This window comes from Abrus precatorius, unplaced genomic scaffold (assembly GCF_003935025.1).
Source record: "Abrus precatorius isolate BTA unplaced genomic scaffold, Abrus_2018 Scaffold153, whole genome shotgun sequence".
Taxonomy (NCBI): Eukaryota; Viridiplantae; Streptophyta; class Magnoliopsida; order Fabales; family Fabaceae; genus Abrus; species Abrus precatorius.
Window position 1 is genome coordinate 1,310,980 of NW_020874351.1, and position 12,407 is coordinate 1,323,386.

At 34.1% G+C, this 12,407-nt stretch overlaps 2 protein-coding genes across 2 annotated transcripts; one reads left to right on the forward strand and one right to left on the reverse strand.

Moving 5' to 3' along the window:
- Window positions 1–7: 7 nt before the first annotated feature.
- LOC113857147 (protein MANNAN SYNTHESIS-RELATED 1-like) lies at window positions 8–3,961 on the reverse strand. Its single transcript, XM_027488907.1, has 6 exons — window positions 3,697–3,961; window positions 2,689–2,824; window positions 2,499–2,569; window positions 2,064–2,149; window positions 735–1,314; window positions 8–595 (listed from the first exon to the last, which is right to left on the reverse strand). Exons 1-6 carry the CDS (start codon window positions 3,796–3,798, stop codon window positions 320–322), a joined length of 1,251 nt encoding a protein of 416 aa, XP_027344708.1. The 5' UTR covers window positions 3,799–3,961; the 3' UTR covers window positions 8–319.
- Window positions 3,962–7,487: 3,526 nt separating this feature from the next.
- Window positions 7,488–12,243, forward strand: LOC113857110 (coatomer subunit beta-1-like). Its single transcript, XM_027488850.1, has 4 exons — window positions 7,488–9,733; window positions 10,039–10,551; window positions 11,244–11,329; window positions 11,729–12,243. Exons 1-4 carry the CDS (start codon window positions 7,685–7,687, stop codon window positions 11,931–11,933), a joined length of 2,853 nt encoding a protein of 950 aa, XP_027344651.1. The 5' UTR covers window positions 7,488–7,684; the 3' UTR covers window positions 11,934–12,243.
- The last annotated feature ends 164 nt before the right edge of the window (window positions 12,244–12,407 follow it).

A 12,407-nucleotide genomic window follows, 5' to 3' on the forward strand; every position in this document is an offset into this window, starting at 1 on the left:
TGCCTACAATAAAATTCCAATCTATCCTCTTAAATGCCCAATGAATGGATTATCAATTGTTTCATTATGAAAAATAATTATGGGGCAACCATAATTTTACAAACTAAATATGCGAACAGAATGCCCTGTGTACATGTCAAATGACTGTAACTCCAGTCTAGTGAACAGAATTTTTTGTTGAATGCTCATAAAAATTTAAAAACAAAAAGCCTTAGGCCATTAATACTGAAACTCCCAAAAGGGTACATTGGAAAGCATCATTCAATACAATGGCTACACAACATTTACTAATAGAGGCTAGGAATGTCTTCAATGCAAACTAACAGTAACAAGAATAGGCAAAGTGGTTTTTCTTGGAGATATAAGGGGACAAGAAACCGGAGGCAGAAGCAGTTGAATCTGGAATATTAGCTGGAACTAGTATCTGGGTTTTACCAGAACCAATTCTCTTACCAGCTACATTCGCATATAATAGACCTGAAATTGCTGGTACGAAAACATCACTCTCAGAACTAATGTAAAAGTCAATCACTTTCTCCAATTCAGAGTCTTCAGAATCTAGGAGCTTTTTCTTATCTGCTGGAATGATGGCTTCCTGTAATTATCATAAAAAAATTAGAAATTTTGTGCTTACTAGAAAAAATGCAAGCTGTAGAATTTCATCTGAGCATTCAAATAACAAATAAAGTGTATGAGAAGAGAGAGAGGAGATGAAATAAGAACAAATATCTCACCTTCGTGTAAGTTTTAGGGAACAAATCTTTAAGAGAATCAAGGCTTCCATCCCACCTTGATTGCGTCACATAGATTGTAGTATCCTTGTCAAAACCAATCTTCCTCAGAAACATTGCAACCTCTTGTGCATTGAAGCAGCTCTTCTCTCCATCACTATCACTTCCTTGGCAACCCTTCTTATCCAACATCTCAACTCTCAAATCCACAGCTATGAATTGACCATCTGACTTTCGGCTTAAAGTTCTAAGTCTTTCAACCATAGAGTCAACAAGGTCATGCATTTCTTGCTGCAACTCTAAGCTTCCATACATTGCTAAGCATCCAACAGAATCAGTGTCACCTTTTTTCCCTGCTTTTCTCATGTTTATTGAAGGAAAGTAAGTTGCAAGCCTTATATTTCCCTTTGATCTATAAATAGGTTCAACATGTTTAGCTATGTAGTCTTCTGTAACCCGGTTGGGGACCTTCACAGCAGCAATTTTCTGTGTTGAGACATGGGCAGGAAGATCCTTTACCACTCTGACCACTCCTTCCATGCTTTTCATGAACACATCAATATCATAAATGTCCTCGAAGTTCCTGAGACACAAATTATATTAGGCACATGCAAGTGCATCTATATACCCAAAGTAACCGATTTCAAATTGAGTAAAACTGTCAGCTATTCAGCAATGTCATCAGAATAGAGCATTTTCAAATCAAGTTCCATCCCAAGGAAGCTTGCAATATGAATGGAGCCAGAAATAACAAAGCTAAAAGATTCTTCTCATTTTTGAAAAGAAGAGAACTTTTGAGTCATTTTTCCAGTTTTTGACCTTAAACTTGGCCACCATGGATAATACCAAGCTGGTGTTTGTGGGGCTTTTATATTTGAAGGAGGGACTTGGGGGAACAGCTGAATGTGACACAGCTAAAACCACCTCCCCATTCCCTTCTCCATGATAACGAATTCTATTTCTTAAGCAATGCCAGGAATCTGGATAGACATCAAATAGAGTAAACTGGCATTACATAATGGCAGAAAAACATATCTACGTTGAAGTTTAAAACTGAAGATAACTCAACACCGTATTGTTTACATCAGTAGCTAATAGGTCTTAGTTGTTGGCAAGATAAGATTAGTGTCAATCCCAGCAGAAAGTTAAACGAACAAGCAACAAAATTATGGCTACTTCTCCAAAAACAAAGAAATAAAACTAGCCCCAAAAAGGCCAAAAATCTCTTCAACTACAATAGAGATTGATCGGAGAAGCAATTAATGTCAACATTTTCCTTGTTATACACCTCTTGTACCCTCAATATTTTCTAGAATGAAAGTCAGTACTAACCTCTTGTCACCAGGTTGGCTTCCTCTAATGTCAGGGATGACAAGTGTTGCTCCAAGACTTTGAGCAACAATCACTGCATCTGCTATCTGGACAAGGAATTACCAGAAATAAGAATATAGGTAATAATAATTGAAATTAAATAGTTAAGAAACGGAAAAATCAAGAATTGAACTCAATACTTGGCATTAAGGAAAAAATTCAAATTGAGAACATACGTAAATTAAAGAACCACATGGATCAAATTAAAGTCAGTGAAGAGGTCAGAAATGGAAAGAAGTAGGCGATTAAGGAGGACGAGAGAGAAAGAGAGAGAAAGAGAGGGAATTATCAAAGGGAAAATATTGCTGATGTTTGAATAATAGCTGCAAGTATCTTTACATAACTAATACATAAGCAGCTCCTCAATGAGTTAAGCACAATAGTTGAATCAGTTACCTGAGATATATGGTACTCTGGACCATTGGTTAGTGAAAAGGTAACAAAGCCATCAGTCTGCTCCACGCTGTCTGCCAGCCATTGCCCAAATATTAATTAATATGGACAGAAAATTTGAACACGTGTAACTCTTTCTGGTACATGATGTAAGTTCCTTGACAATTTTCATGTCTTTAAAATCAAATTTTACCTCCAGATGGCTTAACCCAACATGGTTTTAATTGATCAGCATTTCCCTTCAAAAATCCTATATTCTTTCTAACATGAGTAGTATCAAGCTTTGCATTTTCAAAGTTGAAATCCTCTGCTGTTCCTGGAAGTTTGTCCTTGTAAAACAAAAAATAAAAGAAAGATAAGTGGAATGAATTAATTGTAAATATATTAAAAAAAATTAGAAGAGTAATAGTCAGAATAAATCTGCATTAGAAAACCCTTGAACATGTATTGAAATGAGTCTCCCTTTATTATTTCCTTTCTTTTCTTTTTTTGAAAAAAAAAAAAGAAGAGGCTTTGTGGGGAAGGAGACCTGGCCTTGAAGGTATAAAAGAGGATTCTGAATTTGGATAGGTAAGAAAATTAGGTAGAGACAGAATAGACAGAAGAAGACTAACGGCAAGAAAAGGGAGTTTTCAATTAGCCTGTTTAACAAGCCTGAGCTTGACTAATCTATTTGGATAGATTTGCTACAGTTTTTTCCCTTTAATTTCCCCAATTCCACTCCATAATTAGAGTATAGCATGTTTCTTTCAAAGTGCAGGATCACCAATTAACTGCTAACAGCATTCCATTTTCGCACCAAGCTGGAAGAACAGTCATATGATAGAAGTTCAGACATTGAAGCATCGCAGTTTATTAATCCATTCATGTCTTCTCACAAATCAATCAATGATCCGACAAGTATAGAGAATAAGATACCACTGTCCAAAAAATCTAGCTTTTAACACTACTCGCGTGCATTCTATCCACCGTTTACCATAAGCAACTACTTTCTCCTCGTTTGTGAATTGAGGATCTATCATTTCTACAAGCTATACACAAATGGGTTTCATTTGATCCTTGAATTTCATTTTATTCTTATAGCAATTCAGATCCCACAAGCTATTTTTTTGACACAGTAATGTAAGGGAGAAAAGGGGAAGAAAGTGAAAGATGGTAACTCTGAACATAAATGAAAAAAGGGATAGATAGTGTTTCTTACTTCAACAGAATCAAAATGGTCCCTTTTGATCATATGTATAAGCATGACGAACATTGTGAGGGTGAGGACACCAGCCACCACTTGTCTTAAATCCACTCCCATCTTTGGTTATTGTGGGTATCACTCTCTAAATTGGGAATGCAATATCAGATTTGAGAAGCAACCCTAAACTTAAAGTAGAACTGAAGCATGAAGACCCAGAAAACAGAAAGAAGGAGCTTTAGGAGCACATGGAGGTGGGGAACACGGAGACAAAACCCAAGTTGATGATGTTTTGTAAATGTAATTGTAACACTCTTCTCTTTCTTTAGTTCATCACCGACACTGCCACTGACAATGACGTGCTCCCTAAACTCTTACGTGGACTTTCATGGACTTTTGTTTTTAACCAATGTCATTAATAAACTCTTGTTGAAAATTTAAAAGGACTTTTGATGACGAATGCTTAATTAAAGGATCTTTAATTTGGAGATAGACTTCATCATTGTTTTAATCTGTGTAATATTACATATAATAAGAAGCTATATAAGGTATAATTTTTAAATTTAACATTATTTACTATATTAATACTATTAACTGTTATAATTTTTAATATAAATTATTATTTACTGATTTTTATCACATATAATATTAATATGTTAAAAATTAATTATTTGCATTCTTGATGATCATATAATGCTTATGTAAGAATTGTTCTGTCTTAAAAAGTATTATTGAAAACAATTTAATGTATTTTGTTAAATATTTAATTATTCAAATTTTTCTTAACGAATATCTTTAATATAATATTTAGCACAACTAGTTAAATATATTTGATTGCTTGAAAATAAGCATTGTATATTTTATATTTATAATATAATAAATGATTTTATTAAATATTTCCTTCTCTCTTTTTTTTTTTTTCCATTCGCAAGTGTCTTACAAACACTTGTTAGTAGTTGCTTTACCTAAAAGAGGAGTGGATTAAATAATTTTAGATTTTGATATAATAAATATTTTTGTTTTTTTTTTCTTCAATTGATATCTTAAAAAACTAATTAGTAATTTATAATTTAAAAACAAAAAAAATGGAAGTAAATCGTTTCTCTTTTTAATATATTAATAAATTATTAATTTTTTAAGTGGTAAAATGTTTAAATTTTTTAAACACGAATATTAATTCAATTTTATATTTATTTAAAAATATTTTTTAAATTTATTTTATGCAAAAAAAATTCAAAATATTTTAGTCAATTAAATTTTTCTACTAATTTTTTTCTTCCTAAAACTAATAAAATAACTAGAACATGTCCAACTGCTAGAACACAACTTTAACATGTAATAGTCAATTTTGTAATTTTTTTACTCTGATTTTTAAACTATAATATTTAATTACTTTAAAGATAAAAAAAAAATCTAACTATATTATATAAATTTTGAAATTTTATTAAATTTTGACTAATTTTTTCACAATTCATTGTGAACTTCATATATTAGATGGAAAATGAGAATTTGATAATTTGTTACAGAAGAAAATTGATGAAAAAAAATCATTTATTAATTTTAAAGATTAAAGGATTTATTTATTTTAAAAAATAAAAGGAACACACAAATGAATACGCTTTAAATTAAAAGTACAATGAAAAATTTTAATTTTTTTTTAATGTATATGTATATATATAGAGGTGATGAAGTAGTTGGATAGCAAGTTGAGGAAGGAGCCGTCAATAAAAACAAATGGGGTCCTTGTATATTCTTTTTCATCTTAAGCTCCACACCCCCAAGCCAATGGCCACACATTATAAAATATCAGTTTCATAAGTACGATTCCTTCCAATAAAAAATTTTTCACTGGGAGTGTTACACTTAACATTTTCTTTATGAATTTGAATTCATGGTTTTTAAAATGTTTATCTTTAAACGACTCTTATCAACAACTAGGAAATTATTTTATTTTGAAGAGAAGAAATGATAATTAAATTATCTACAAAACATTTGTTAGGGAATTGAGAGGTCAACCAAAGTTGCATTTAGTATTCACTATTAGTGACATGTCTTCATCCAACAAAGTCCTCACAACCTTTCCGATGTGATAAAATATTGACCATTTTCAAAGAACATAAATATATTTGAAGGAGAGGAATTGGATATCTAATATTCCGACTAATCCGCCTCAAAAATTGGCTTTTAAGTGTTTATTGTTTGTTTCCAAAGTCCAACTATTTTTTCTTTTAATAACATCTGTTATTGATACTGAAAATGATCTTCCAACAACTTCATATACACACTACACTCTCTTTAAGAAGGGATTCACATTAAGAAAAATACATGTTGGTATGTTTTAGTTTCATACGGGCAAGGCATTAGGCAATAGGCAATTGGAACTAATGTTACTCAGTAACTCGACGTTTCAACTTTCATGGTATATGAGTATATGCTGTTCTTGTATACCAGTGACTAAAATGAGATAAAGTGTCTTTTTTAAATACCTAATGCAATAATGGTTTTTGAACTTTTACTTAAGGATGAGATCCAGAGAAGGATTTAATATCTTGTTATAATGTTGACGAGAACAAACGACACGTGCACTAGTTGCCGTTTGTTTGTGTGTGTGTGTGTGTGTGTGTGTGAGAGAGAGAGAGAAATATATAAAAAGAAAAAAGGAGCACAGCCAATAAGTAGAGACAACTATTTGGTTGGATAGTGGTAGAATAATTTTTTAAAAATATCAATATTTTTTTAATCATGTTATTATTATTTATTTTTATATATAGTAAAATTTATGATTATTAATTTACTTATTATTCTATGTATTTATATTGATTAAGATTTAAAATATTTAAAATCATTATAAAATATATTATATAAATAAATTTACTATAAATTATATTAAATTTAAATTTATTAAAATTAATTATAATACTTTTTATAACATAAGAATTGAAGTTATAAGTGATTCATATTTATTATCTTTCAATTATATTTAAGATAATTTTATTAAAATTTGATAGTTGTATAATGTTAAAAATGTCAATAATAAAATTGCTATAAATGATATTCAATAAAAACTTATTCATATTTTATATATAAAAAATTTGAAATATTCATCATCAAATATTGAAGATAAAAAAATAATTAAATTGTAACGTTTAACTACAGTTGTGCATTTGTAATATAATAAAATTTTATTATATATATTATATTTAAATTATATATATTTTATTTTAAAATAAATCAGTTTAATAGAAATAAAATAAATCCGTGGGGTATAGTTACTGGTTATTATTTATTATTGCGTGTATTTTAAGATCCATCCATATTAGAAAACCACGTGCCGATGTGCTCATTTCTTATTCACTGGTAACGTTACTAATGCAATCAGAGTAATATGACTCATTCGTCCTTCTATTTTATTTTTCTGTTGCAAAGATGCTATTGCTCCATTTTGTGATCCTGTATGTAAATGGACAAATAAATCAAAATCCTAAATATGATAATAAAAAACTACCTATAAAATTATTGAAAACAATATTAAAATATTAGATAGTGAAAAAAACGTTATTTTTTTAATCTGACAAAAATGTTAGCCCTTAAATATATTTGAATTTTATCATTTTTTGTGTCCTTCGCTAGTTGGACAAAAAAATGCAACAATGAATATTGGGCCGAAGAATGGCGGCCATTGTCGTGTTTTTATTTCCTTTTTGTTATATCTATATTAGAGAAAGCAAGAAAGGCCCACACAGACTCTGAGGCCCAACAAATGATTGGACAGAGAAGAAAACTAAAATGAAGTTGGGCCCAAGAGAGGCAAAGAAAGCAATTAGAAAAGATGAAGATGGCGATCCGATAGGTGTGTGCTTTGTTTGTTCTTACTTCAAGTCTCAGACTCAGATCCCACAGATCTGCATTCAGCTCCTTCGTCTTCTCCACCGTTAACTGTGTAATTTCTTTGTGTCATTCCGAAATTGTGAGATCAGATCTGCTCTGAGACAACTGCAGATCAGAAATGGAGAAGTCGTGCACTCTGGTGGTTCACTTCGACAAGGGAACGCCCGCGTTGGCCAACGAGATCAAGGAAGCGCTCGAAGGAAACGACGTCGCAGCAAAGATCGACGCGTTGAAGAAGGCCATCATGCTCCTCCTCAACGGCGAGAGCATCCCACAGCTGTTCATCACCATAATCCGCTACGTCCTTCCCTCAGAGGATCACACCATCCAGAAGCTCCTCCTTCTCTACCTTGAGATCATTGACAAGACCGATTCGCGTGGTAAGGTCCTTCCCGAGATGATTCTCATTTGCCAGAACCTACGCAACAACCTTCAGCACCCCAACGAATACATCCGTGGCGTCACGCTCCGTTTCCTCTGCCGTCTCAACGAGTCTGAGATCATTGAACCTCTAATCCCTTCTATTCTCTCCAACCTTGAACACCGTCACCCTTTCGTCCGTCGCAACGCCGTTCTTGCCGTTATGTCCGTTTACAAGCTTCCTCAGGGGGAGCAGTTACTCGACAGCGCGCCCGAGATCGTGGAGAAGTTCCTCTCCACCGAGCAGGATCCTTCTAGTAAGCGCAATGCTTTCCTTATGCTATTTTCTTGTGCTCAGGATCGTGCCATCAATTATCTGTTTACCAATATCGACAGAATTAATGATTGGGGTGAACAGCTTCAGATGGTTGTGTTGGAATTGATTAGGAAGGTTTGCAGGACTAATAAGGGGGAGAAGGGGAAATACATAAAGATTATCATATCTTTGTTGAATGCCCCTTCCACTGCTGTTATTTATGAATGTGCTGGAACCCTTGTGTCCCTCTCTTCTGCCCCCACTGCCATTAGAGCTGCTGCCAGTACTTACTGTCAGTTGTTGCTTTCCCAGAGTGATAACAATGTCAAACTCATTGTGCTTGATCGACTTAATGAGCTCAAGAGTTCAAACAGGGAAATCATGGTTGAAATGGTCATGGATGTCCTTCGGGCTCTTTCCACTCCCAATCCTGATATTAGGAGGAAGACTCTTGATATTGCCCTTGAGCTCATTACTCCCAGGAACATTGATGAGGTTGTTATGATGCTCAAGAAAGAAGTTGTCAAAACTCAAAGTGGGGAGCACGAGAAGAACGGTGAGTACAGGCAGATGCTGGTGCAAGCTATACATACTTGTGCTATTAAGTTCCCGGAGGTGGCAAGCACTGTTGTGCATCTGTTGATGGACTTCTTGGGGGATACCAATGTGGCTTCTGCCATGGATGTGATTGTTTTCGTGCGCGAGATCATTGAGACCAACCCAAAGTTGCGCATTTCCATAATCACCAGGCTTTTGGATACTTTCTACCAAATCCGTGCTGCGAGAGTGTGTTCATGTGCTCTCTGGATAATTGGGGAATATTGCCTGTCACTTTCTGAGGTTGAGAGTGGAATTGCAACCATTAAACAGTGTCTTGGTGACCTTCCATTTTATACTGTCACTGAGGAAGGAGAGGGTCAGGACACATCAAGAACAACGCCACAGGTAATCTCAACCACTGTGTCTTCCAGGCGGCCTGCAATTCTTGCAGATGGGACCTATGCCACCCAGAGTGCAGCTCTAGAAACTGCCATGTCACCACCTACCCTTGTACAGGGGTCTCTTTCTTCTACTGGTAACTTGAGATCACTGATTCTTTCCGGTGATTTCTTTCTTGGGGCAGTAGTTGCGTGTACACTCACAAAACTTGTCTTAAGGTTGGAAGAGGTCCAGACTTCAAAAGTCGAAGTTAACAAAGCAACTACGCAAGCTTTGTTGATTATAGTCTCAATGCTGCAGCTGGGACAGTCTTCAATTCTTCCACATCCAATTGATAATGATTCTCATGATAGGGTTGTCCTCTGCATTAGATTGCTGTGCAACACGGGTGATGAGATAAGGAAGATATGGCTGCAATCTTGCAGACAGAGCTTTGTGAAAATGCTTGCCGATAAGCAGCGTCGTGAGACTGAAGAGATTAAAGCAAAGGCTCAAATATCTAATGCACAGCCTGATGATCTTATTGATTTTTACCATTTGAAGAGCAGGAAGGTATGATAACTGTATTTATTTACTCTCTTAATAAGAAGGATGCAACTGAATGACTGTTTGATTATTTTCTCGAGTTTTTCATTTTGCATGCTGTGAACTATGTTGTATTTATGCTGATATTAAGTTGTGACAAAATGCATTGCCAAATTTATGTTGTTAAATTGGCTCACGTCACTTGAGTGTGATTCCTTCAAGTGGCTTATGGTTCAATGGATCTTATAGCAGCATCTGTTAATGTGCTCAATGCACTAGCTTTTCTGATTTTTCATGTAACGTTCAATCTGTGTATTCTTTTAATTCTTCAGGGCATGAGCCAACTTGAGCTGGAAGATGAGGTTCAAGACGATCTTAAACGTGCTACTGGAGAGTTTACGAAGGATGCAGATGATGCAAATAAGCTCAATCGCATTCTTCAGCTCACTGGATTCAGTGATCCGGTTTATGCTGAAGCATATGTGACTGTGCATCACTATGACATTGTCCTTGATGTCACCGTCATCAACCGAACCAAGGAAACTCTCCAAAATTTGTGTTTGGAATTAGCAACCATGGGTGATCTCAAACTTGTTGAGCGTCCACAAAATTATACCCTGGCTCCAGAATCAAGCAAACAGATTAAGGCCAACATTAAGGTTTCTTCAACTGAAACAGGGGTTATATTTGGTAACATAGTCTATGAAACATCTTCAAATATTCTTCAGAGAACAGTTATTGTGCTAAATGATATCCATATTGATATCATGGACTACATTTCTCCTGCATCTTGTGCTGATGTGGCATTCAGAACCATGTGGGCAGAATTTGAGTGGGAAAACAAGGTAAATCTCTTTCCTCTTTCTCTCATTGGGTATTTTTGACCAAGGGATAAAACAATTATAATGCTACCTTATATTACCTATTTCAACCCACTTTCATTAAAGAAGATTATGTGAAAAAAATGTAGCTGCTTTATATTTTAGACTCATGGTGTGCTTTTATAATGAGCTCCTGGTGTTTTTATGGGGTATGCTCATAAAGTTATGATTTGAACTTGTTTCCTAACAGAATTCAGTCCATGATATATGCATCGGTGATGGTATCTTGCTGGTTGAGATAGTGCTATTTTGGCGAAGTTCATATTACTTTTCATGTTTATTGTTAATGTTTCTGTAGTTATGTTGAAGTTTGATGTTGAACGTGTTATACTGGCTTACTACCTTGACAATAATATGATACTTACTAAGGAAGCATGCTAATTGATTAAGCCCTTTGGTGTAGGCTATTGGTGAAGAATTTTGATAGTTTGTAAAAATTTATAGTTTTGATCCATTATCTTGTCATTGTGCTGAAATGTAACATCCTAGTAATTATATTATTGTCTCTGATGAGTGTTTGACCTTTCCTTTTTGTTCCCATATCATACATGTTTCAAGATATGTAATGCCCAAGTTGACACATTTGTGCGTTATCTCAAGCACACATATGATAGTGATATGTGTATCCTTTCATTAAAATTTATATTATGCTTTAGGTTGCTGTAAATACAGTATTGCAAGATGAGAGGGAGTTCCTGAACCACATTATCAAGTCTACAAATATGAAGTGCTTGACTCCACCGTAAGTTCTCTAACGCTGCTCAGTTCCTGTTGTAGGCACTGCTTTTATTCATGAAAGGTACTCTGTAACACACCTTGACATGCAGACACACTGACAGTTATTGTGTGTATTCCTGAGCACCTACTGCCTAGATTTAAAGACCTGTTTGTTTTTACTTTTCTAAGAAAAGTATTTTTTTAATTATAAAGCATGTCTAAAAATATTTAAAACAAGTTTTTTCTTTAAAAAAAATTCGTAAATAAGTTATATCTTATCCAAAGAGCATGTGTGGTAATTGATAGTTAGTTGAATTGCATAAACAGTTGAGCTAAACATATTTTTTTTTTTCAAATGCTTATCTATTCTTCATTTTTGTTATGTTGCATGACTTCTTTTTTGGTTTTCATTGTCTCTTGTTAGATCGGCATTGGAAGGTGATTGTGGTTTCCTAGCCGCAAACCTTTATGCTAAGAGTGTGTTTGGGGAAGATGCCTTGGTGAATGTGAGCATTGAAAAGCAAGCAGATGGTAAGTTGAGTGGATACATCAGAATAAGAAGTAAAACTCAGGGAATTGCTCTCAGTCTTGGGGATAAGATAACTTTGAAACAGAAGGGAACCGCTTGATAGGAGCAAATGCCGCGTTTTCTCTGATGCTTCTCTGCTTGTATGTCTTATCAACTTTGTGTAGCTTCTGGTGTCGGCTAACTTCAAGCTTGGTTATGGCTTCAAATTCTTGTGGCTTTTGGTTGCAGCCGACTTGTTAGTATTAATTTTTTATTCCCCTTTTGAAGTTCAATTTTGTTTGTATTCTTTCCTTGGATATTACTTACGAAAAATCCTTATTACCCATCTTTTATGTTTCTACACATGGGGGCGGACACCATATATTGATATGAGAATCAATCAAATGACTATTTGTTCTGGCTGGCCTTGCATATATACGTTCGCATGTCTTTGGATAATAATCATTAATGATAAATGGGATTCCCTCCGTTACTTTTTATAACAAACAAAATAAAGTATTTTTTTAATTTTTATTATAAAAAATAAATAATAGATTTAAAATGTATTAATTGTTAAATTTTTTATATATAATTT